The sequence below is a fragment of the Mastomys coucha genome, unplaced genomic scaffold (assembly GCF_008632895.1).
Source record: "Mastomys coucha isolate ucsf_1 unplaced genomic scaffold, UCSF_Mcou_1 pScaffold21, whole genome shotgun sequence".
NCBI classification, from domain to species: Eukaryota; Metazoa; Chordata; class Mammalia; order Rodentia; family Muridae; genus Mastomys; species Mastomys coucha.
The window spans coordinates 173,926,865-173,954,116 of NW_022196904.1; the positions used below are offsets into that span (position 1 = coordinate 173,926,865).

The 27,252-nt window shown below is 46.5% G+C and overlaps 1 protein-coding gene across 2 annotated transcripts in view; it reads right to left on the bottom strand.

Moving 5' to 3' along the window:
* Positions 1-2,855: 2,855 nt before the first annotated feature.
* Hpse2 (heparanase 2 (inactive)) overlaps positions 2,856-27,252 on the bottom strand; it is a 601,951-nt gene continuing 577,554 nt past the window's right edge. For both annotated transcript variants that reach the window (XM_031390380.1, XM_031390379.1), the window contains 2 exons: positions 22,112-22,258; positions 2,856-5,611 (listed from right to left, as the gene is read on the bottom strand). In XM_031390380.1, coding sequence (XP_031246240.1) covers positions 5,446-5,611; positions 22,112-22,258 — 313 coding nt within the window. In that variant the 3' untranslated portion in view covers positions 2,856-5,445. The remainder of the gene's footprint in view (positions 5,612-22,111; positions 22,259-27,252) is intronic.

Here is a 27,252-nt window from a genome sequence, read left to right on the forward strand (position 1 = left end):
GAAATCCGCCTGCCTCTGCCTCCCAAGTGCTGGGATTAAAGGCGTGCGCCACCACTGCCCAGCAGAAAGACAATTTCTACTTCAAATGGCTGAGGCAAGGCTTGTTGAGGATGGCAGGAAGACAGCGTCATGAAATCAGAGGCCCTGGTGCGTGTTAGCTGTGTGTTAGTGTTCAAGTCTAAGTGCTCAGACTTAGGTCCAGGAGTGCTGTGGAAAACTGTTGCCTCTCCCCAACAAAACACCCTGACCACAGAAAGTTAAGTAGTCATATTTTATTTCTTACAAAACATTACTTTAAAATAAAAAAAAAAAAAAAAACAAACTACCTCATGGACTCCAACTCCTTGTAATCACCAGGTTTGCAAAAGTCAAAATCTACTGTGTGTTGTGGATGTAAAGTTAATGACTTAAGTTAGAACCCCTGCAGACACAGCCTTCCCCAGAGGGTCTCCTGTATTCATCTCACTGGCTTCCAGAGGAATAAAGCCAAAGCTTCTTTCTATTTCTTCTGAAATTATAATTTATTACATAACATTTACAAGTTGGACCTAGGGTGTTTTCCTGAATGATAATTAGAAGAGTAGAATTAGAATTAGAAGAGTTCCTGACTTGGGCTGTCAGAAGGACTCCTTTTCCGCAGCAGGCTAGCAGGATCATGGTAGGAATTAATGAGCCAGTCAAATGGAAACTTCTCAGCTCCTCCCAAGTGCTCCTGGCCTTCACAGGGGCTGCTCTGGAGTTTAGGAGAAAGCTGTGCCAATGTGCTTGGTTTATTTTCATGTTTCAGAGCGTAATTTGCAAGTATTTGCATGTGGTAGCAGCCTTGGGGTGCTGCTATACTCTTTATTGTTCCGTGTGGGCAGATGAAGAGACTTTCAAACCTGAGTGATGGAGGGAGGGAGATGGTGCCTACGGAAGTGCTGGCTGGCTCTGCCAAGGACGCAGAAAATACCAACCATCACCACTAAAGAGGGTCAGGGGCAGTGGGAATGGTTCTTAGCCTGTTCTACAGAGAAACCTAGAGAAGCAGACCAGGAAGGTCAATGTGTGCCATGGTGAGCCTGGACAGCAGAGGCTGGCCCTCCTCACTGCCCATCAGAGCTACTCCTGGGTTGCTTCAGACCTGAGGGCCATGCTCTCCTGGCAGGGCAGGCAAGTGGGTGAGACATGGGGTGGGCACAGGGATCGAGAAAGCTATTGGTGGGCAACAGAGTTGAGGAAATGGAGCAGGTTTTGAAATTTTGCAGACCTGAGTCTAAGCCCCTTCTTGTCTGTTTATGTGGATGGGTGTGGAGGTTCCTTCTGCATCCTCCTGGTGACAATGGAGTCTAAATACTGATGAGGAGAAGGGATGGTGGTCCTTCACTCTAAAAGGTCGAGTTGTTTGGGCCTTAGACTAGGTAACTCATCTTGGCATTGCCTCTGTCTGGGATACTTCTCATTCTCTTCTTTTCCGTGTCTAGAGCCTGAGAACAGACAGTTCTAAAATTGAACTCTCACTCTGTCTCAGAAGAACAGATTTCCCTAGGCTCCCTCTTGGGGACAGTGGCTGGCAGAAGGGAGGCAGCTACTGGGAAGGAGCCTCCAGCAGGGTGTAGACATATGGACAGGGCCAGTGCTGCTGGGACTGCAGAGAACGTTCTCCCTTCATGAAGGGCTCTCCCTTCTCAGACACATTATTATCATCCCGGGTTGCTCTGCTTGTACCTCAAAACATTAAAGTCCTTCCGTTGCTGGTGTCTGCCTTTCCTGATACAAAAACTAAGCGTTGACCTTTCTGTTTTTGAAAAAGAAGGCACTCTGCATGGATTTGCAAGGCGCGGCCTCCGAGTCCTGAGTGCCTGCAGGACACCCATGTGCAAGGCGCAGCCTCCGAGTCCTGTGTGCCTGCAGGACACCCATGTGGAGCACACTTGAAGACGCTGGTCTGGCCCAGAATACGTTGGCTGCAGGTGCTCCATGGTTAACACCCCGACACCACCCCAGTGTTCACTCTGGTGCTGGAAGTGTGTGGAGGACCTTCAGGCAGAACCTACCAGTTACCCTCATTCTACATGGAGTCCAGGGCTTTGAGCCCACCCCTCTGGGGGCTTACAGAGTGCCTGGGAAGGGCAGAACTCCAGAAGGAGCCCAGGAGAGAGAGAGAGGACTGCAGAAGGAATCCTGGTTTTGGGAGCCCCAGGTCTTTAGTCTCACAGTCGCTCTGATATTTTCAAGCCTTTCTCCAGCTGGAGATAATGCTAATATCCCACAGAGGCAGCTTCTCACAGGGCATTAGAAAAATGGGGACTTTCTCTCCCAATAACAATGAGAATTTATTCTGAGGCTTTGTGATAAGAAATGAGAAAGAAAATCATTCCTAGAGGCAAGGGGAACAGAAAACCATCTCAACAAAAGGCACAGACTTCTCATTACGGGTGATTACTCTTTCAATGCGCATATCCACAAGCCCATTCTTTGGTTTAAAATGAAGGGCTCTTAAGTCTCTCATGATCTCTGCTGTATCTGGCTTGATGAAGGAAAACTGACCCCAGAGGGCGGGCCGCTGGAGGACCTGCTTTACTCTTCCCCAGCTCCCTCAGCAGACTGCACCACTGCTGTGGGCTGTGACCCTGTTTACTGGAGACTGTCCTTGGGTAGAGCCCCTGTTCCTCCCACCCCCCCCCCCAGGTGTTACCCCCTGTGGTAAAGCCGCTAAGAAGTGTGGCGTTCTAGTGTCTTGGTGCCCTCTGAGATGTGCAAGTACGTCTTCCTGGAGATAGTTGTGAGGACAGAGCTGTATGGCTCTGAAGACAAATTCCATTGCTTCTCTCCTCCCCCTTTATTAGCTTAAAAACAAACAAAACTCCAACCTCTTGGGTGCAGCATTTAATTCACAGAGAAAGACAAAGATGGCAAAAGTGACCTACATTCTGGGAGGCTTAGTGAAGGATTAAAGCCTATTTACAGGAAATGTGTTTGTGTGGGGCTCTGGAAGTGTTGGGTATATCGAGCAAGCAGTCCGCCAGGTGAGAGGGCAAGTCTATGACAGGAAAAGCCACTGAGCTTGGTGACTGAGTAGGTTCTGGATGGTTCCTCAAACAAACCCATTTCACTGTGTGACGCTGGGCAGCCTAGGGACCCTTCCCAGGCCCCGCAGGTGCTTGGGATAGCAACAGTAGCTTTATTATGCAGCTTCTACATATGTAAAGCTGACTAGCCCAGGGCCTGGCATTAGGACTCTGATCACCTTGGTGTTATCAGGGGCCCTGCGGTGCCCCCAGACAAGTGCTGAGAAGAGATGCTGACACATGTTCAAGGAAGAAACCACCTGTTTGTCTGTCTCCTTTCCCTTCCTCCACATTCCTCCTCACACTGGTCCACCTGTTTGTCTCTTCTTTTCCTTCCTTCCTTCCTTCCTTCCTTCCTTCCTTCCTTCCTTCCTTCCTTCCTTCCTTCTTTCCATCCTCCTGTGCTGTGCTAGAGCTTCCACAGAAGGTGCCTAAGGAGGGAAGCTCCCTGGGAGCCTCTCTGGGTGAGCAGTCTCATGGGCCACCATTTCCAGATGCTTCTGAGCTGACCATTGAGGGGTCCAGCCTGTCTTCAGTCCTCTGCCCTTGCATGCTCTACTGTATCCGCTGTGTGATGCTCATCCTGTACTGAAAACAAGCACCCCAAAGTCCAATCCCACTGTCTTCATTATAGGGAGAATCGGATGGGTGGTTCCCCTCTACCAAATTCCCAGCTCTCTAAGCTGAAGGTCTCGGGCACCTTGCTGTTTAACCTACTCTTGACTCTCACTTTGCAAATGGGACTAAGCCCCTATTCTTCAGGCATTGCCTCTACCACTTCCCCAGGCCTGCCTGTTCACACCAAAACGGTGGCACTCAGGAGGGTCAAGGGTCCCCTTTCTCCTTAAAGACAGCATCATTCATGTCATTTTGTTCCTGAGGTCAGTCATGTCCACAGAAAGTCAGTGTGACTGCAGCTTGTTTCCAAAGACTCCCATACCCTGTAGCCAAATAAAGGTCCCAGTTGTGGGCTTTAAGCCCCTCCTCCTGCTAAATAAAGGTCCCCCGCTGTGGGCTGTAAGCCCCTCCTCCTGCCAAATAAAGATCCCCCTCTGTGGGCTGTAAGCCCCTCCTCCTGATGGCCCAACTCAGAAGCCCTCCGTATACTATTTATCTGTTTTGCTATCAGACCAGTTCCCCATTCTTCCTTAATAGAGTCGAAAACCTGTGCACCATGCTGGGGTAGGATGGAACTGGCCACCTTTAATCTTCTCCCTAGTAAATAAATGCACTAAGACTCAGCTAGGTGGGAAGAGGCAGACAGGTTGGACTCTGTCTGCAGTGATTTCATTCGTGCCTTCTTCTAAATGGTTTTTGGTCAGACAGACAGCTAAGGCTTTCTTACTGTTCTGAGTCTTTGAAATCCTTTCAGTTTGAGGGCAAGGTCTAAATTGCTTTGTTGGATCAGTGTGTGTGTGTGTGTGTGTGTGTGTCTGCGCGCGTGTGTGCACGCCTGTGTGGGGTGGGGGGAGGGAAGGGGAGTTGATGTTTCCATGTGCTTTTTCATTGTATTACTCTCTCCCTCCCGGCAGCATGAAGAATGATGATTTCTTCTTGTGGAGCCTAATACATTGCTCTCCACTCAATGAATATTGTTACCTGACTCCCATTCCTAGCTGGAGGGACTCTAAAGTCACAGAGGAATAGAACCTTACAAACTTTAGAGTATGACTGTAATTCCACTTGTGAAGCACCCGTTCCCAGAGGACTAGCCAGTGATGGATGCCATTGTCAGAAACCCAGATGCACACACTCATACATCAGCCAGGAAATTATATAAACAGCTCACCCAGCAGGCCAGAGCTGGCTCACCCATTAGCTCCCTATGGGAAGTGAGGTGTCAGGAAACCCGAGGCGGCAGCAGGAAACAGACAAAGGAGGAGTTAGAAGAGGATTAGATGTGCACCCCCCCCCCCCCATCTGCTGAGGACAGCAGCTACAGGCTAGGGCCTGGGGTTTGCAGTTAGTTACATTGCTGTGTGGTCAGGACTGCGGGCACCCCCCAGCCCCATCTGCTGAAGACAGCAGCCACAGGCTAGGGCCTGGGGTTTGCAGTTAGTTACATTGCTGTGTGGTCAGGACCGCGGGCAGCTGGTTTGGAAATACTTGTTCTGGAAGCTTGCTGTCAGCTGTTCGTACGTAAACAGACACACATCTTTATCTTTGCATAGGGACAGAGGATGTCTACATTTTCCTTAGGGACAGATGCCACCTACCTAGACTAAGCTCACACTATGACATTTCCTCTCCCTGCGGAGAGTCTATGTTACTCCCAGCAGCGTGGGAGTAGAGGCTGGGTGCTAATGAAGGTGTCTGAGGAACAAGAGTGCTACTTGTGTGGAAGAGCAGAGAGCAGCCCAGCAGTCCCACCAGCAGCTCAAGGCCAGAGGGTGACTTATCGATAACGGCAGGCCAAAGCATTGACATTCTTGACCACGTAAAAGCCCATGGTGACTGGAGGGATGACCAACGTCCGGCCGGCCCGCAGGGGGCGGGGCTTCAGTTCTGGAAGGGTCCCGTCGTCCACCATCACTAAGGGCTGGCCATTGAGCTGCACGGACCTACAGCAAGGCAAAGAGGGGATTCATTATCACATACTTGCAGGCTGAAGTTCTTTGACAGGTAAGAGAACTGACGTGCAACTTGTTAGAATTATTCTGAAATGACAAAGACAAGCCAACAGCTACAATGTTTCAAGTTTAAGAATGAGTTTCATATTTAATGTGTAATAGGAGTTTGCACTGTAGTAGTAATAACAAAGCCGGTGGCAATGTGGGCATGTGTGACCACACTCATGTCCCGATTGTTTTTATTCCTTCTGTGTAATTAGACATTTTCAGTTCCTAGAAAGGGAACTGCATCCACAGCAAACTTTGAAAAGACAAACAGCTCATCTTAGGCTGCATAGGAAGGAAATGGCAGCCATCTTTGGCATAAGGTACAGAATCTTAACAGCTTCTCGTTTCTTCCTGATACTGTTCAAGAATGTGGATGGGGAGAAAAATTCAAATCAGGTTGCCAGCTGAATACAGTTGCAGATCACTTTCAGATAACCAGCACTGCACAGTGCAAGCTGTCTTTGGTCCTTTTTCAACCTCCCTGGTGACAACACTGCATGATGTCATTTGAACTATAAGGAGACGGGAGTGTTATCACGTGAGATAGAGACCACTGTTTGCTGTTCCTTCTGCATTATGAAGGACAGACAGGCTTAGAGAGAGATAATCAGACCCATGCTTGATCGAGCATCGAATTCCCAGAGATAAATGTGCTGTAAGCGGCCTCCAATGAAGAGCGGGCAGAAGAGCTCCAGGCCTGGGACCACAGGGGTAGACCTAGGCTGAGTCCAGCTCCTTCAGAGCAGAGGGAGCAGCCCACTCTCTAGTGGAGTGACTGAGGAGTGAGTGAGCAGTCAGGCTCCCGTCTGGATGGTGTGGGGAGGGAGAATGGACTGAAGGTCAGTATTGACTTCATCAAATATGTAAGAAGCTCTTGATTCCAAATGTCAGGTGTGCCTCTGCTTCCCACTGTGAAGTCAGCCTGTTTATTGGAGGGGCCAGTGGGGAGGGGTCCAGATGAAAAAGAAGCCTCCAGCAGGTTATACTTTGTTTGTATTTTATTTTATTTCAGGTGGTGTGGGGATCCAATAACCAGGTGGCCGATAACACCAATTAACTTTCTAAAGCATCCTGGAATGCATACGACCCCTCTGCTTGCAACCTCAGTGCTCCTTATATGCAGAATTAAGTGCAAGGAATTAGGTTACATGCTCTAGATTCAGATGCTGCCAGAGTACTGATGCCTTTGGGTTCTGGGAGTACAGAACGAAGTGTGATGAGCAAATGTTCAACCATCAACAGTAGCTGCTCTGCATCAGCCCCTCCTGCATCTCCTCATTGTGGGTTATAGTTAGAACCAGGAACGTGGACAAGACCCTGGACTGAAGTCTCCAATTTTAGGAGCTAGGTCGGTAACTTAGGAGAGGGCTGATAAACCCCTTACTTGCTCCGCCGGGAAGCTTCGTGTAAGAGTATCCCACTACTACAGTGTGAATGAGATGAACTAAAGAGCACGGAGGGACTTTGGGGGCAGAAGAGCCTTGTGGAGGCATGTCTGCTGTTGTTCTCCTGGTCACTGTGGACTACTCCGTTTCTGGTCATTCTTAGCTTCTCTATGGTACTGAGTTTCTCATTGCCCCTTTCTGCAGAGCCCCTCCCCCTCCCCCGGCTCCCACTGCTTCTTTTCTTCTCTCTTGGTTCTCTCTCATCTCTGGAAGCTGCTTCCTCTTGATGGGAGCCATTCCTTTCTTACTGCCACCCAGAGGCCTAGAGTCCCATGCTTTGTTCCTGGGCTCTTCTTAGACCGTGGGCTCCTCTTAGGGGGTGTCATCCACACCTGTGACTGTGATTACTATTCACGAGTCATCATCGATTCCCGAGGCCATATCTCCACCCAGGCCCTTCCTTTGGACTTGTGTACTTCTACTTAGCAGCCCCACAGAAGCTTCAAAGTCACATGGCCCAGTTCAAACCCTGCCTGTATCTCTGCTTTTAAACACATCTTTGATAGTGACAGCCGCCATTTAGCCAGTCACACAAGTAGAAAGCTGGGCTTCTTCTGAGATGCCTTCCCCAAGCCCCACAGCCCGAGTCACAGAGTCAAACACATTCTGTCTTTAATGTTTGCCAAGTCCGCTGTGTTTCGCCCTCACCCCTGTCACCATGTCGGAGAACCTGCTTCTCCTAGGGGGTCTCTGTGCCTCCTGCTTATATTATAGATGCTTGGTTGGCTGCCTGGTACCTCCCACCCTTCCCAATGATGCCAACTCTGGCTACTTCTCTACTTTCAGTCCTGGGGTCTCTAGGCTTCAGTCCAGCTGTGGACTGCAGGGGCAGGTGGGGTATGAGCATATGAGCAGTTAACGTGAGGACATCATCAATGCATACATATGCAAAGATGGTTTAGAATTTTTAAAATGCCTTACACATGGATGGAGTTAGTCCCCCTCCAGGAGGAAAGTGTTAGGAAGATATGTACAATGGGATTAAAACAGTCAGGGGACATGGTTGAGATTAATAAGATACAGGTTCACTTAAAACTGTTATAAAATTAATATTATTGTTATTTTGGGAAGACATGTTTACCATTCTTGAAAAGATAATTATGTTTTTATTTATGTGAATATATATCTATACTATGCAGTGCATGGGCCGCTCTCAGAGGTTGGATCTATCAGTGACACTAGAGTTTCATCTGCTGTGGGCTGCCTGGTTTGAGTGCTAAGGAACCAAAGCTGATCCTCTGGAAGAGCAGAAAGCACTGTTAGCCAGTGAGCCATCTCTCCAGCCCGAAGAGAAGACCTTATGATAAAGACTGGTGTGAGAAGTTTCGGCATTTGTCTGCTCCAGCATGTGCAAATCAAGTGGCTGTCGGTTTGTTTCTGGGTCCTTCAGGAGATGCTGCCTCCACCAGCAGGCAGCTGCCTGTCCTCCACTCTCAGCCTAGCTGTGAGGGGTCCTTAAGACTGCCTGGCTCTTTCTTGCTCTGGACAACCTTCTCTAAGCCTCAGGCGAGGCTCTCTTAGCTTCGCTCTCCTTTCTCTGTGGTGTAGTGATTCACTGCTTTGTCTCTCACCATCCTATGGAAACACATTGTGTGGAGGTATAAGGCAGGGAATCAACCTTTTTTTTTTGGAATAAGTGAATGGCCTTTGAGACTCTTTGCGAAATTTCTAGGCTTCCCCCATTAGTCTCTGTACCCTAGAGGGGCTCCCTGGAGGTTTGCAGAGTGCCTTCAAGGATTCTATTAGCCAGCAAGTACTCTGCCTCTCAGTGGAGATGTTAGATAAGATCTGAATTATTGCTGGTTCTCAGAGTCACTCACCTGACAGGAGGCCATCGGTCATTGCTAGTGTTTTTCATCAGAAAAAAGAAAGAAAGGAAGAAGGAAAGAAAGAAGAAAGGAAAAAAGAGAGAAAGAAAGAAAAGAGAGCTCTCTATGGCCGTCTCCTGGCTAGGCAGACGAGAGTTAATTTTGTGGGTGAGGCTGTTTGAGACCTTGAGTCCTCGCAGCCTTTATCCTCAAATCCCTCCCTTTAGAGGGATAATGTGCTTCAGCACACTTTTGTCCTCTCCTCTTTGCTTATGTTTTTAACATATTTATCACCCAGCGAAATCATTTCATGCTAAATACAACACCGTCCTTCATCTACATGCAGTGAGGAATGGGCACGTTTGCAATTGCATCAGTGGTGAAAGAAGAAGGTCACGGATTGTGGAACCCTTTGGTGTGAAAGGCAGGGTTCTTGGATTTGCTTTGCCTGGGCTTGTTCAATCCAGGTGTGCAGCAGCCTTGTGTTCCACACGAGCAAATCGAAGTCTAGAGGGTCTAAAACTTATCTGAGTAAGATCCAGTAAGAGGCAGGCCTCGTACGTGCAGGGATTCCCTCGCCTACAGTCTTGCCTGGCCTTCATGACAGGGCTAAAGCGCCCTATGCAATATGAAAAGCTTTGTTATTTTTGTAACCGCATCACAGAGACACAGAGAGGTTAAGTGGCGTTGGTAAGGTCATAGAACTAATAGGAAGGTAAGCTAGGGGCTGGCCTGCTGACAGCCTCCTCCTATTTCATGTTGTCTGTCGGTTTTGAGTGGTGCTACCAAGCTCATTTTTTTCTTTGCTGTTCTTATCATCCCGTCTTGGTCATCATCTTCCTTGCTGGGTCATGACTTTTCAACAGAACACCAGATGGTCCAGCCAAGGCTGAACTATTTCTCTTAACAGCTTCCGTGAACTGCCGAGGGAACCTAAACTATCCAAATATTGGGACAACTGTGTTTTATTGTCTTTTGTTTTTACAGAGTTAGAGTTACTTTCCAATTTCTAAACCTGTTTTCTCAGTTTTATGTGTTAATTGAAGTGGGATTCCATGTGTCAATTCAGAGTCAAGCCCTCTGCCCCGCTAGTTCTCCATGGGAGCGTCGTGGCCCGGCCACTCCACCTCCACTGCTTGTCTGCAGTGTCTGGTCCTCATGTCCTATTACGGGTTCTTAGCCATGAGTATTTAGGCAGGGGTTTGACTCTTCTCAGGCCCAGGATAGAAAGTCTAATGACTGCACCCTTTGCACTCTTGTGTCTGTGTCTGTGCATGTTTTTATGGGGTTGTTTTATCAGAAGCAGATTCAGGAGTTGGTGTCTGGTTTTTACTGGCATTTGGGGGTGCCTTGAAGGGAAGATAACAAAGACCCCAGATGTGCTTCGGACACTAGTTGAAGTTTCTCCAGAGGATGGAGGGACAGATCGGATGAACCTGAGGTCTCCTTTGTCCTGACTATTTGTCAGCCAAGCTGCCCAGACCTAGCAGCTAGCCTCAGGCAAAGTTCAGTGCCTAATTTAGAACGATCCTGAACAACCAAATCTGAGCACGCTGTTCACCTGTCTAACTGTCCACTGGCCGTTAGAATGCCATCCGAATGTCCCCCTAAGCCAGCCCTTTTATCAACACCTCCAGCTTCTTACAGGCTCATTCTAACTTCTGCCCACTCTAGAACCTGTCCACCACTTCTTTCGCCCTGTGCTGCAATGTCTCTGGATAGTTTTCCTAATCTCAGAGTTATGTCTTTGTTGCCTCCATTATTTGGAACTTTCTCTACATGCTGCCCCCAACTGCTGCAATGTCTTCTTTGAAGACTGATTTTTTAATTCTTTGTGTGCACGGAGGGGTGGCATTTACACACTAATGCAAGCCTCTATGGAGGCCAGAAGACTGGACTGGAGTCCCTGGAGCCAGGGTTACAGGAGATTAGGAACTACTCAATGTGCGTGCTGGGAATCAAACTGGGTCCTCTGCAAGAATAGAACCTGCTCTTAACTGCTGAACTGTCTCTTCAGCCCCTTAACTCCTTTTCTTGATGGTCTGTCTGTTCTTTATATGAGGTACAAGTGCACCTCAAAAGTATCCCATAATTCTTTGTACTTCTTGGTCCTTGACTTGGATCGTAAAATTGTGACTGCTTGTCCTCACCCCAGGTAGGAGGGCTGATGACTGTCTCGCTCTTTATTCTTTTATCTGTCCACAACCTGTACAGCGTACATTACAGGATACATTAAAGGTAACTATACAGTCAGAAGAACTACAACTCAGAAGGGAAAGACAACAGACTGAAAGTCCAGAAACTGAATCCGGTCTAGATTGCAGACATTAAATATGTAGGCCTAGATAGGTTTCCGGCAACTTCCGGTAGGCTTCTAGATTGTAAATAATGCGATTGAAGGTACGAGAGAAGGAGTGGGGACAGGAGACAGAACAAATAAGAATGTATGTGCTAATGTGCACACATGCTTCAAACAGTTGCTCTCTCCTAGCCGGACACTAATTCTGGGCCACTAGGGGGCACTCTTGTTCTATACAACAGCGAGGGGAGCGCCAGCCTTCAGGGTTGCTCCCAGGAAGCCAAACTTGTCCTCTAGTCCCTGCTGTCCACACCCTATCTCCCCAAGGCCGGGAGGTGTACCTTGCGCTTAGTGTGTCAAAGAAACAAATCGTAGTATCCAATCAAACCCAAACCCAAACTGCACTGTGGCCCCCTTGGCAGGGGTCCCGTCTGGAGTGGGGCCCAATATTAAGGAAGCGCGCGAAGCAGGGATGCAGTTCCCGGACTGTGCGGGCTTCCCAGTCTGAGTGCCTAGGGGGAATCCCGCCCGCCGCAGGTGCGGAATCGCTGGCCCCGGCTCCAGGCTCTCCGGGGTTCTGGGTCCCCCGCCACCCCCAGCCGCACCTGTTAGTGCAGCTTCCCGAGCTGGGCTGGGAAACTGGTGTGTGCAGCTGCCCTGCCCTCCTTCAGGTCAGGGCCAGGTTAGAGCCGAAGGGGCCCAGCTAGCTTTCAGAACCGCGGGCTTGCTTCCCTTCTGCTCCAGGAGAAGCAGAGGAAAGGAAATTCCTTTCACATGGCCCTGAGTAATGCTGATGCATCGATGATGGTGGCAACGGCTTCGTGACTTTTGTCTTTCGGAAGGGACAAGGCTCTGGATCCTCTCAGAGCGCTCCGGTCCATCAATGATCTTTCTTTCAGTTGTGACCCAATGCTTCCTTCCTTCCCTAAGCTTCCTTTTTTTTCTTCATCCTCAGTAGTTCGTACTTAGCTGTCTGGCTTTTCCCCACCACAGCAGTTCAGTAACATTTGAATTCCGATGGGACTGACTGGACTGTTACAGAGAGACCAGAAGAAAGAGGAAAGATTGAGAAAATTTCCTGTTCCCCTCACGCCTCTAGGGTGAAGCCTCACTGCTTGGGCTGTAGGGTAAGCTCATTACCCCACATTCTACCCTCTGAAGGGCACACTGAGGGTTTGAAGAGCTTTGATCTAGCTTCCCCCCTCCCCGAATGCCTGCTATGCTGGTTTCATGGGGCACAGGGGAATCTCACAGATTCAGCGCCGGGGATATGAATGGACTTTTTCTGTATGTAGTAGGTTTGGGGTGGAGGGCATGATTTGAATGGTGTTCCATCTAAATCTGTGCAACAGGATTCTACCATGTGCTTGCAATGCCTTAAAATAACTTAGCACACTTGGCAGACAAGATGAGCACCTAGCTAGGGAACCTGGATTTATACTGATATTGCTAACTTCCAACTGATGAGAGACTCATCTGGGGGCAGTTTTAGAAGAAAATTTAATTCTGCAACCATCTCAAAGCTCCATGTCATAGGCATATCACACTCAAACCACAGGACACAATTGAAACCAGATACAGAAACTCTGTCTTATTCCTATTGTAAAGAACAGTTAGTTGCCACAGTTACCAAGTGGTGATTAAGGGCTATTACTCATATCTGCACAGTCCTCTGTGATGTACAACGTCAATTACAACAGACTTAGGCCTTCCCCACCAAGCCAAGAAAACTCACCAGAGCATGCAAATGTGTGGCCAAACACACTATAATAAACACATTACATAGAAAAACACAAATCGAAGGAAAATCAAATTTAGTCTGGATTTCAAGTTTCTGCGGTCTGGTGCTAGTATATCTTTGTGGCCTTCCCCTCACCCCACAGACATCCTATATTATAGTCCTTTGTGAGATTTGCCACCTCCAGGACAAAATGAGCCCTGACCTTGTGGCTCCCAAACCTCTGTAAGCTTATCTTGCCGCCTCAAATGGCCTCTCATACCACAAGAGTTTCCTAGAAGCATGGCTTATCTTTCTGGATAAACACAGTGGCCTTTAGACTTTTCCAGATCCCAAGCCAGAGCTCCTCTCTCCTTCCCTCCAGCTTCCAGGCTCTTGTGTTGCTCTCAGAGGTAATGCATAATTCATCCCTTGTGGGGACTGAAGCATCTCCCCCCAGCCAACCTGTGTGAAGCAGGCAGAGGCAGTGTGGGGCAAGAGAGTTCCATGTGCCGCAGAGTACAAGTAGCGTGGAGAGTTTTTCCAAATGTAAGTTAGACTATAAGCCACACTTGAAGTACCAATGACTTTATGGTCATGGCTCCCTGGATACTTCTTGAAATCCATTAAAGCAAGTAGAGAAATATCTCCATTTTATTGGCTTTTGACAGTGCCCCGTATCACACCAGGTACTCTGAATGACCCTCTGAAGTAAAAGAATAAGATGCTCCATGTGACCTAGCCTCTGTTCCTAGGTCCGTGGAGATCAAAGGGCAACACGTGCCATAACTCTAAGCATTCCTGTAGAAAGAAGCAGGGAAGCGGTGGTCTTGAGTGGTTGCTGGTGTTTGGCAGCTGGTTGACAGGTTCTGTCTGTCTGTCTGCTGTAGTTTCTGTCGGTGGAAACGCCACCTCCTGACATTCAGGACTCAAGCCCATCATCGTCAGGAATGCACGGGAGTAGGACTTGTCACCTCCTAATAGGGTGACACATTTCCATCACCACACCACAGAGAAGGCAAGGCTGCCTCTTCTCAGTCTGTGAAGAACCACTTACGTCGTCGTTAGCTTGTTTGCCCTCAGTTTTAGAGCCAACCATTCAGAGCCATGTTAGCTACACCATGAAGAAATCATCCTACAGGAAAGGACAGATATCCCCACGTAGCTGTGAGAGGGGACAGACCAGAACCATGATGGACAGCTATGCAGAAAGTCTGCAGCTGTTGGAAGTAAGCTGGAAGGGAGTATATTCTGGAGCTAAGAACAAACAGAAAGCTCTCAGAAAGCAGCAGTGAAAACCGTGGATCTGCAAACATCTTGGTTTAAGATGTCAAGTCACTGTAAAATAGAAAAATCATTTCATAATCCTATAATCTGCACATTACTAATCTGGGATTTAAAACAAAACAAACAATAAAGCGTTGAGAGGCCAGCTCTCAGCCTTCTACTCAGGCACGAGAATTCCCACAGGCTCAGGGCACGTTCACACCTTTGGCAAAATGGCCTGGTGCCTGGATGGGGAAATCAAAGATGTGAATCATCCGGGACCTGTGTTCAGGGTTTATGGAAGGCCAATGCTTCTCAACTTTGGTCACATATTTGAATCACCTAGGGAGCTTGAAGAATTGCTTTAGCCCAGAGACTTGGGTTAACTGCTCTGGGGTGTAGTGTGGGCACTGGGGTTGGGAGCCCAGATATTCGGGTTAACTGCTCTGGGGTGTGGTGTGGGAACACCCCACACCACACTGGGGTTTGAAAGCCAATAGCTGTTCAAAGTGCAGCCAGGGCTAAGCAGCGCCAGCGTGAGAAGGGATGGAGTGGTTTGCAGCTGGGGTGAGAGGGAGTCAGGGAACTCTCCGGCTGTCACAGTCTGAGTTTTCTTTGGACAAAGGGCTCCTTCTTGACTCTTTTGCAATGCCGTGTGAGGAGGCCACTGTTTTTAACCTAGAGATGTGAGTTCTTTTAAAAGGAAATATTTTGGTGAACAAACTGAAGTGGACATTTCTGCCCTTTTCAACCAAAGCTGCCCCACACATGTACACTGTGAGAGGAGTGTGTGCTCTTAGTACCAGGGAAGCTGTGGACAGTGCTTCACACACAGGGGGAAGGACACATCCAGGCAGAGGAACACACTGAGAAGAAGGAACGGAGCACAGTGTCTCTTTGGACAGCACTGGTCCTTCACAACCCTTAGTCCCTCCTAAGTCCTGGGCTGTGTCGCCAGCTCCTTAGTGACAAGCTTTGTTCAGGTAGAAGATGATGATAGGGGGTAAAGACTAGCCTACCTGGCACCTTTACTACATTCTCAGATATGCACATAATGATTTACTTAGCCCATGCCATACACACTGTTACAGCTACCATCTCATCATGAGCCACAAAATACACAAAATTTAACATGGCTCCCAAGGCCTTCAAAGCTTCTAAGCTTCTGTGAATGAGTTTGCCCTCTCTGCAGCACCTGGGGCCTCTCTCTCTGCAGGGTTGCCTCCCCTTTCTCTGTAGACTGTCTCAGATCCCGAGTGTGATCATTTTTAATACATTCTTTGTTCACATATATCTGCATTCCTGCTTCCTATGGCGTCCACTGGAGCTCAGCCTTGACTGTTAGTGTTTAAAGTGCTACTCACTCACAGCGCAGCTCAGAAATGTCCCTAGGGAGTGTTCTTGCTATTTGGGGGTTCCAGTCAGCTTGCTTTTCCTCCTGAGGGGCTCCAAGTGGCCTTTTGAAAGGGCTGCCCCAACAGGACCCTTTTCTCTAGGTAAGGAGGTTCCTATTCTAAGCTCTGCTTTAAAAAAAAAAAAAAGGCCTGATTTTCTCTTGATATTTAAAGACCTACTCAAGCCCTGCATGGCTGGCAGATTCTCCCATATCCTTTCAGTCTACGTATTACAGCTTGGAGCACATTATATGCTACTGTATATAAACAAATTCCAGCTTACGAATGGATTGAAGAATATAATGTAAGTGCTCAGCGGTACAGTAGTACCTACCACACAGCAGGTCATGAGTTCAATCCTCAGTGCAGAAAGAGCAAGGAGAGCAGCAGCGAGGATATTCGAGGGGAAGGGATGGGATTTATAGAGAAATTAGAAGAAGATAGCAGTGTGTATTCATCTGATCTCAGAAATAAAAATGCACACACATTTAAATGATATAAGTAGAATGGAAGAAGCCATAAAGTGTTTCTTTTTTATCCTATTCTTTATAGGATGGACCCTCTTTATATGAGGCTCCTATAATTGGAGCTATGCAATCTTGGAGTAGAACAATTTAGCAACTGCCCTGTGCCATCCAACAGAAGCTGAAATCCTTTTAGGCAGGTGCATCATACAAGAGACTTCTTATTGGCATCTTTAAAATTTTTTTTTCTCTAGAGTGCCATCTTTTACTAACTACACAACTTTTACAGAGCTTCTTCCTTCCTTCCTTCCTTCCTTCCTTCCTTCCTTCCTTCCTTCCTTCCTTTCTTTCTTTCTTTTCTTTCTTTCTTTTTCTTCCCTTCTTTAATTAATTAATTAGAATGATCCCAGGAGTCCAGTAAACAGAAACCCATAGTGAGTATGTATACTGGTTGACTACAGTTTAAACCGTCCACGTACCAACTACTGTCCCCAGTACTGAATGAAAACACTTAGAAGTCAAGAGTGTGGGGATGGAGAGATGGCTCAGCAGTCAAGAGCACCGACTGTTCTTCCAGGGGTCCTGAGTTCAATTCCCAGCAACCACATGGTGGCTTACAACCATCTGTAATGGGGTCTGGTGCCCTCTTCTGGTGTGTCTGAAAAGAGCAGCAGTAGTGAACTCATATGCTGACCCAGAGCCTGAACTCATTGTCACTAGGTCTGTTGGTATCGAAACCCCAAACACGGTACTTCCCTATTTACTGATGATAAGGGGTTGGTAAAGTAAGAGCCAGCTCAGTTCTCAGGACTTCCACAACAGGCAAGTTCAGAACCTAGCCACGCAATAGCATCATATAGTCAGTTCTAAAAGAGACATGGAGCTATTTTAAGTCTTAGCGCTGGGGAGTTAACTTGAGTCTTCAGAACATTTTTGTTTGGCTAGCATCAAATGACACCTTTCTACCAGCATGCAGTTAGATACTAATGCCATTCTTTGACATAAAATTTAATGAGGAGGAAATCAAAGCAAAAGTTATGTCCCAGAGAGTTGGAAAAAAACCAAGAAGTTTGAGGACAAAGAAGAAAAATGTTCATTTTTTTTTCAGAGGCTATGCAAGACCTGTGGTTCATAAGGGCCTTGAGATTCCCAGCTACAGTTGTATCTGCTGCTGGAGAAGAAGATGCAGAGCTGAGCTTTAATCATCAGTGGGACCCATGACCCTCAAGGCAGAGTCTGCACCCCACTGTGGAACTAGATCCAGGCTACTTCCCTTGGGTCTTATTTATAATAACAGAGATAAGGTTTTTTTTTTTTTTTGGAGGCAAGGACCTTAGATTAGAGTTCGCTCGTCCCAACCAAAATTCCACATTACAGAGCTCTTGAAGGCCTGGTGTGTACACTGCTCATCAAGAAAGTCAAGGCCATGTACACTGTACTGTGGCCAGACAGTAAGTGACTACCATTATTGAACAGGGTTGGAATCAATTAGCCCTATGTAGAGGCCTTTTTAACTACATTAATTCTGGGCAGAGTTTAGGATGGACGAACCCAGACAGTCTCACGACACTTCAGTTACTTGGTGGTACCTCTGTCCTCTGTAAGTATGACAGCTTACTGCTGGAGACAGGCTGTGGCGCGGACTCAGAAGGATGCCAGGTGCTTCTTTGTTTTGTCATTTCTAGTGCAATTCTTGGGTGACTAAGGCAATGCTCTAAGACTCAGTTTCTCTACCTTTAAACTGGGAAGCACACCCTTCCTGGTGTGATGGCTACCACAGCTATTACAGCAAGCCTCCTCTGTAGTAGTATAAAATGAAATGTTCAGACAGACTGAAATGTGGCCAGTAAACACGGAACAGCCTCTGGTCTATGTGGCTTAACACAGACTCTAAATGAGGGCAGGGGACGAAACAAGATTCCCTCCAAATGTCACCAAGCCCAGAACTCTTAGCAGACATTGGTTCCCTGAGGCCTGGGTGTGAGAATGTCCAATCTGATGAAATGTGTCCCTTCTTTTCGAATTTTTATATCACACACATGCACACACACACGCACACACAGTGCCTGGCATCTGTCCTCACACCTGTCTGACTCTCCCTGGAAACATGGTGCTCTCACTTTCAGACACTTGTTGGCTTCTCTCGTTGAGATATTGCTCATGGTTGTTGGAAGACCTTGGAGATATTCATGCCCAGACAGAACTGATTCCCTAGTGATGAACATTTCTTATCTGTGGTCACACAAGGCCATGAGAAGACGCTTTCTGTAGATGGTGGAACTACCCTAGAAGAAGTGCTCCTGTCCTCCGCCATCTCCCATGAAGCTGAGGACTAGCCCACAGAAGACCCACAGCTGGGGATTTTCTGAGAGAAACCAGCCAGCTATTGCCACCATCCCCGCTTTAGCACAGCCTCTGTGTGTGGTCGATCAATGGTTTGAAGGCCCTACTTGGCTGGTGACCACTGAGACCTCAGGCTCCGGGAGTGTAGAGGGCACTGGACTGAAGAGAATGGTTGGTAGGCATGGACAGAGTGATGGGGGAGGGATGGAGTCAGTCCTCTCTTGTCCAGCCTTCCTGAGGCAGGAATGTCTGGATGCCACCCTCCTCACCCACTGCTCCCGAGGGTACCCATCTTGTCCTCCACTAAGTGGGACCAGGTGAATCTGAAGTAAAATTTCTCTCTTTTAAGCTGAACCCCTTGTACCTCTGCCAGTTTGAAGTATCATAGGCCAAAACATTTAATTAAATGGTTGTAGGAATCATAAAGAATCAAGATGTGTGTGGGTGTCGGTACTGGTTGACCACGGAGACAGGAGACTATGAACGCAGATGCCAAGGCAATGCCTGTGCAGCGCTTTGGGAGAGCATCCTATGCGAGGGCTGACACACCCTTATCTTCCACTCGCATGGTGATATCCTTCCAGAGACTTCAAATCCTCCCAGCCTTGACAACAATTCTGAGAGGTCAACCACTCCATGGTCCTAACAAACACACTTTCTGACATCCTTCTAATGTAAACCCGACTGCTGGTCTGCATGTGCCTTGCTTGTGTTCGACCCTTTCCTGGCTGCTCCAGAGAGGAGCAGATACACATCCTTTGCCCTGAGAACTTTCCATTCTCTTCTGAGTTAATATGGCTTTAGGCTGTAGTAAGGAATTAGCAGATATAGAGCAGAGTCCGGCCCGAGAGGCTTATAAAAGAAAGAAAAGAGACACCAAAGGCTGAAATCACTTCCTAGCCTCTCCTTTCATCCTTCTTGAGCGCTTTGCTTTGCTGACACCACCACGAGCTTCCTTGGAGACCCCCAGCCAGACTCACTGAGGGTTCCTGCGCTGTAGCAGAAACTGTGCTAGATGTGGTACTAAACAGTCTACTGAACTCTCTGTCAGTCCCTGCCTAGCACCTTACAGGCCAAGACAGCACAGCACAGGGCCAGAGCCTCCAGGGTCGGAGAGAAGAGATGATAAAGTACTGCCACTTTGTAGAGGAGGAACAGATCAAAATGGTACTTTAAGGTCCAAAGGTTAGCAGCACACGAGGGACAGGTCAGCTTTGGAGCCAGGAGCTCTGTACTTCTAAACCAGTGGTACTCGACTTTCCTAACGCTGCTGTGACCCTCCATACAGTCCCTCGTGCTGTGGGGACCTCTAATCATAAAATTACTTTTGTTGCTGCTCCGTGACTATAATTTTGCTACTGTTATGAATCATAATGTAAATATTTTTGGACACAGATGTTTGCCAAAGGGGTTGGGATCTACAGGTTGAGAACCACTGTTCTAAACCATCTTAATACCATACATATAATAATATGTATACATATAATATACATACTAATAATACCAACATATAAAGTAAAATGTAGCTATCTTATCGCTGTGTACCTAGATTTGTATTTATTGATGTATGTAGTCAGGCTTTATTTCACTAGTGTCCTCTAATTTGGTCTCATTCTCTTCTTCTTTTTTTTTTTTTTCAGATAAAGAAACCAAGAGCTAACCATATGGATGAATGCCAGTTTCTGCAAGCCTTCTGGTCCCATCTGATTTCAGCATTTTACCAAGTTCTTCAGGATTCCTGTGGAATGGAATCGTTTTCTATTGTTGTCTTCCTATAGTCCGAACAAAACTGTAACACAGCTCCTTATGAGTCTACTGACTAGGTGAAGGGTAGGGTGGCAAAGTGTATTACAACTAGAGAACCAGTTACTTCAAGTACCCTAAGGACAGGCTGTGGAGGCACAGCCATGGTGCTGGGGTGAAAACAGGCTCATTCAAAGATGCTGCCCTCCTACCATCATCCACCATGGCCACTTTGGCTTGGTTTTTATGCTATTCTCCGTGCCTTTTATAAAACCGTAATCTTTAGCGCACAAAGAGGTGTGAAAAAGATCATTCTTAGGCACAACAAATAATTCCCCCTTTTCTACAACAGCCTGGTCCTGAGTGGAGGATCCAGAAGGCAATGGATACTCATTCAGTATTTACGGTGCACCTGGAGCCTGACATAGATTGCCTCATTTACTGTGTCCCACCTGAGAGGAAACCAAGGCTCACAGAGCTTATATAATAGGACCTGTCTCATCTAGAGGAAGGATTGACATCTTGACCTATTGGACAAAAAGCATTGCACTAAGGATGCATTTTCTTCTTGACGCTGGACAGGCTCAGCTCCCAAGCTCTCTGGTTTCAGGGACTCTAAGTTGTCATAATCAATCACTGTTGGGGACTCAGCCTTTTATGTATGCTAGAAATATCTTTGCAGGTCATTATTGAATACTAGCAAGAGGTTTGCCTGTACTTATGGTCCTAAGAAAATCAGAAGCATGATGAGAATTTCGGGCTGTAAAGGACTGTACAGAGCAACACTTGAGTGCCATGTTTCAGGGCTTGGGACGGAGACTAGCAGATTCAGGATTTGCCTAGCTCATACAATCGTTTTGTGGCAAATCTCAGGCCAACAGTGGGTGTCCTGCTTAGGATGAAGGATGAAAATTCAGCATGCCAGCCATGAACTATAGGGCTATAGATAGTGACAAAACTTTCAAGGGTCCTGAGGATACAGGCAGGATTCAAAAAAAAAAAAAAGAAAAGTAAAAGCTATGTATATGCAGTAGACAGAAAGAACCAGGATGTGAAAACACAGATCTGGGGTGGGCTAAAGAGATTCAGTAAGTGACTTCCCAGACTGTTTTGTTCCATTGCACATACAGTTGGAAGCCAAATGCAAGCCACCAAGGTTGCAGTGAAGCACTGACCAATTATAGCACAAATATTTGTGGGCAGCTGTGGGAGTGCAAGCCACCTGCTCCAAGTTTACAGCTTTGTTAAACTTGGTAAACATTAAAAATGCAATGGGAACGCCCCTGATCTGCACAGCATCCCATGCCTGTTCTAAGAGGCCTTGCTCGGGGACTGGGGTGTTTCTGCCCTCGGCCAGGCCCTTCTCAGTCTGGGTCAGTGCTGCCTTCTGCTGGGACATCAGTGTTGCCAGTCTCCAGGAGAGACTGAGGGAGGCTGTTTGAAGGGCCACAGAGATCCTGGAACACAATGTCCCTCCTTTTGTTTAGATAGACAAAATAGATTCAGCAGTGATGTGACAAAGTTATATAGTTAAGGACCAAAATGACTCTTGACCTCTGAACTTTGGGCCTTTCTCTAGGGTTTCTCCCTCCACCTTGGACTTTGGAGATAATGATGAAAGGGGAGTCATAATGTTCTACAACGTTATAGCTGGAAGAGACATGCATACTGTCATGTGATAAATATGGCAGAATGAAGAACTGACATGCTCAAATAACCAACAGTATCCTGGTTAAGAAATATTTTGTCTACTGTTTGACTTTGCAGTTAAATGTAAACATGGGGATGGACAGGGCCGTGCCTAGAGATTTCCCCAAAGGGGTCTGAACTCCCCCTTTAGACTGTTTATCCCAGTTTACTTCCTTAAGCCCCAGTGATGAGCGGCAACTTCAATAGAAAGGCAACTCTTTGCCTCTTCTTCACTCAGCCCACATGGTCCTAAGCTATTCCAGCTTGGCACTTACTTGGACTTTAGGCCTTCCTGCCCATAGGGCTGCAGCAGATACTGGTGCACGAGCTTATCTCTGAGAGTCCCAGCCAGTTTGATTTTCTTTCTTGATCGATGTAGGTTGATGATGAAAAGTGTAATAGAGCCACGGACATAGTTGTGGCTGAGTTCAAGAGACAGAGAGAGGAGCGGGAAAAGATGAGACAAAGTGGTCAGTTAGATGCTCCTAAATAACTTATAGGCTGTACAAAACAGGACCACCCCAGAAAAGTGCCTTCATTTTATGGATCATCCTAAGAGGCCTTCAAGATGGGAATGCCTGGTTATTGCAGTTTCCTGAAGAGAAGGGAACTCTACCATGTTTTTTAAAATTTATTGGAGATATCTATTTATCTATCTATCTATCTATCTATCTATCTATCTATCTATCTATTCATCCATCTATCTATCTATCCTGCTGAAAAAAAAAACCAGGAAAATATAAAAAACAAAGAAATAAAAGAAAATAATTCCCCATAGTTATATATAATCTTGAAATAGTATGATATCTTAGTTTGAGAATTATCTATAAAACATTTTGACTATATATCTACATAGATGTTTTCAACTAGTGTATACATGGTCTTGTACTATTATAGCTTCTTTCACTTGTACAGGAATGCTGAATTTCCAATCATAGAAATGTAACCATTTATTTAGCCAGTTCACCACTTTTATGAATTCATGTTGTTCTCAATTTTTTGCCATTATAAATTATGTCACAAAAGCCTTAATTTTACATAAACCTTTTGTGCATCATGCTTATTTTCAGTGGTAAAATTTGGTGGTGATGCTGGAATCATTGTGCACTGTACGATTCCTCGTCGGATCTCCAGTCTTCCCTGTGCTGTTGACAGGGAAGAGAGTTTATATCCTGTGCTCTGGTACTCCGGTGACTACATGGCCTGCTTTGTCTAGTGTGGTGTGGGTGACATGTTCAGACCTTGAGAAGACTCTGTCCACTTGATGACATGCTGCTGCCTCCGCCAGGGGAGGAACAGAGCCATCTTATTGTTTAGTTTTCACTTTTGCAGACACAATCTCTTGCTATGCAGCCCAGACTGTCAATGAATTATGAGCATCCTGCCTCAGTTTCCCCTGTGCTAGGATTACAGACACATGCCACCTAGCCAGCTGGATGATGTTAGTCACAAAGACCTGAATATGAATATGGAGAACAGAGCCCCAGGGAGCCATGGTGGACAAGGAGTGTGAACAAGAAATATATCTTCGTACTGGAAGCCATTTAGGTTTGGGCATTCTTAAAAGACTGTTTTTGGTCCTGGGGCTCAAATTGAGATAATAACTATTGATAGTGAATGCTTTTATTCACTGAGGCATCTTAATGGTCTTGGGTGGAACTCTTTTTTTTTTTTTTTAAAGCATGGCAAGGTCACTTATTCTGACAAATACACTTATTTTGATAATATTGATGTTATTTAGACAGTTTATGAGCATTTGCTTCTGCCAGCTCTGTTTTAAGAGTACCCATATCTTCATGTCCTTAAGAACACTGGGTATTTATCTTTTAAAATATCTTTGCCAACCTGAAAGAAGAAATGGGATCATGATGTTGTATTTTATATTCCTGTTCATATTGAAACAGTGTTCTTTCATTTGCCCAGTCACCATTTTAGAATCCCTTTAGATGAGAGCAGGGGAGAACATATGGCACATGCAAGGAGAACCTTTTGGTGTGTATCAGCAAAGCTATAATGATTTCCCTCTCCGTAGGAAAAAAGACCGTGTTTCTAAGAGGTCCCGTGGGGCCCCATCTGGATGGGTTAATGAGAGGAAACAGAAAAAATGACCCAGCCTAGCCTTCAAAAGAGGAGTTCAGAGAAACTCTAAGACAAAACTTTGCCCAGAGGAAAACGCTGCTTGCAGATATGTACCCCTGGATTCCTAAGTCTTTGCTAGTCTTTGCTCTTACAGAGGCCGAGTGAGAGTTACACAGCCAAGGGCAGGCTGGTAGGATAATGGAGGAGTTTTAAAGTACAGGTTCTCCTCACTTGGGCTTGAGGCCTGGGAATCTGTATTAAGATCTTGCCAAGATATTTGGCTGATGAGTTGCGTTTGGGGACTACAATCTTAGACCAAAACGCTGAGGTTCTGAGAAGGACTCCCAGAATATCCTGGCTAAGTATTAGACATTTTCCCATTACATCTGTAAGAAGGTACACTGTTGTGTTCAGGCTTCTTGGAGCTCTGCATTTGCGTTCTGATAAGCCATTAGATGGCTCCCCTATGTAGTCCTTCCTCTATTCTGCTCTAATGCCCTGCAGCATGTAAATTACGTTTTGCAGTCAAATGATTTGGAAGAGAATGCCAATTGATTTGAGCAGGCTTGAGTTCTGAAGGATGCTGGCAGCTTGCGTTGGCAGTGACTGTCACTGAAGAAGAATATCTGCTCATTTCTATAGGCGGAACCTCAGCTTAGCCGAGTTACATACAAGACAGATGAGGACATCATTAGCTATAGGTATTGTAGGCTTCAGAGTGTGAGCAAAATAGGCATGGGTGGGTATCAGTTTAGCCAGACCACAGTAAACCCTTTTGCAAGCTACTATTAAACAATCATTTTAAAGGCCAGCCGTGGAGGAGGAGAAGAGCACGTGCTTGCATTTATGAGTTTCTCCTTGGCAGGCTGGGGCAGAATATGCCCTTGGAGACTGCCGGGGGTGGGGTGGGTGGGGAGGGTGGGATGTGAGGAACTGGTGGCTTGGAGGGAGACCTGAAACACAGCATTGCTGTAGGGAACGCTGTCTTTCCAAGTTGCTTGGCAATGGTTTGATTTCTATGTACATAGTTCTCCTGGGAGAGATAAACCAGCGCAGCCCAGGGAAGTAACTGAGCAGGTTCTCAAAGAACTCAGGGACTTCCCAGGTAGGGACTGGTAATGAAGACTGCCCTAACCATACGCCGCCCTGCTTGGTTGATGGGCAAAGGCATGAAGCAGAGGACTTTGGGCTACAAAGACACATTCTTGGGAAGGGGTTCCCACATAAGCATAGAGTACTGTGTTGAGAATGCACTGAAGAATGTATATTCTCTTTCCACAAGGAACCAATCCCGCAGGAGTAAGTACTCTGTTAAAAAATGGTGTCTGGAGGCCTGGTCAGCTTGCCATGTTCAATGCCTGCTGTCAAGCCCTGATGGCCTCTGGTTATCTTAGCAAATGCCCCTTTTCTGGAGAGAAGCTGCTTCGGTAGAGTGCCTGGCCTGCTCTGCATCTCACTTGTGGCGAGATGTTTTCACCAGCGGCCAGCCCGTGTATCTGGAGTTCATCTTTTCTGGCTGTTCTTTTCCTGCCTGACATCTTCTCTTTGTTGCCATGGGAAGAGGAGGAAGTGAGTCAGAGGAGGGATGCTGGAATGGGAAGATCCTGGATATAGGAGGTGGAAGATGTCAGATGGGAGGTGTGTCTTGAGTTCCAGACAGAAAACAGTCGTGTTCTAGAAACATCTCCAGTGAAGCGGGAAGTCTGGGAAAAGGAAGGGGGATGATGCGCTTCAGTCATTGATCATTCCCAGCGAAAGTTAATGTGCTTGAGAATGTAGTTGGTCCATTGTCTCCAAATCTAATTCAAAGGTTTTGGGTTTGGTAAAACTCAGGCCCTGTTTTGCCAAACATTTTTCCCCTTAATTTCAAAGCCCCTGTGTATTTTAAGGGAAATTTAATCCACATGTTTCTGATTCATTTACACTTAACTCATCAAAATATTGTTTTGTAAGAGTCATTTGATGTCCAAGAAACCTCAGGAACCTTTTTTATGAGCTTTAAAAAAAAAAAAACTTCTTCTGAAAAACAGGAAGTCATGTTTTGCCAATAATAAACGAATTTGAACCCCAAAAGGCTCAATTTTGCTTCAACATCCACTAGGTTTCAGTTTGGTCCTGAGTGTGGCTGAGGACCTCAGCTCCACCCCAGAAACATACATAGTCTCAGCAGAATGGCCATAAAACAGATTCTCTGTCAACACTTGACTGCAGGGAATGGAAGGGCTGCCAATGCCGTGTAACTGGTTAACTTCAGACGAGGACAGAGGCACTTGCTGGTGTTGGTATGAGAACCTGACTTCTCCTAAATCAGTTTTAGGGGATTAGGCTCTGTGAGGTTGGAAAGGATCCATAATACATGAGAGACATGAAGGTGTACCAGTAGGTGACGAATGACTATCAGGGAGATATAAAAGGTATGTCTATGCTCTGTGGGGCACATGGCTGATTGATCTCTAAGAACCTTCTTCAAATGAAAAACTCTGCAACAAGACGGCTGTCATTGACATACAGGGGATGCCACAGACTCTGCAGAACTCCAAGGTTCTGGAAGTACAAAGAGCATAAGACCCTGTTTTAACACAAGATATTTATTTTAGACTGTTGGTCAGGGTTGGTTAGTATGAAGCCAATATATCCATTATGAGATGATTCTGTAGTTTTGTCTTCTTTGCCCACAAATCAATTTAAGTGCATCATCCAATAGTGCTGCTCCTAACTCACGGTGAGGCTGTGAGACAAGGCAGGTACATGGCTTCTCGGAGCAGGTGTTTCTCTTACCGTTGTGCCTTCCTGTTTGGACACTTTTTGCAAGGAGGAGACTTTGCAAAAGTATCCATTCCTTACATATCTGAAGGAACGAAAAAAGACCTTTCACTTGGTTCTTATCATTAGTGGAGTAGTTTGTGAAGGTGTTCTTTCTTTTAATGAAGAGCTGGAGAGGTTATTTTGATAGGAGCTTGGCGGAATTCCTTTTAAGAGGTTCTGATTCGCTTCCATAGAAGTGGAGGCGAAGTTGGGGCCGGGAGGGATTGTTGGAGGTCCCATGATAGTGAATGGTAGAATTCTACACCATTTTATTATACCCCCTCCTTTGGCTGACATGATAGGCAACAACTATAACTACAGCCGATTAGGAGCACCAGGCTCCACGTTCATGTCAGGCGCTTACAAGACCTAAAATGCCTGTCACTGGATTAGACACAAAGAATATAAACAGTATCACTGGCCCCAAGTTCCAAGGTACCATCAGGATGTAAGTGAGACCTTCTTATGAGAATGTCCATGAACACTAGTGTGAGCCCTGGGATGGGCCTCCATGGCGAACCCTCAGTGAGCA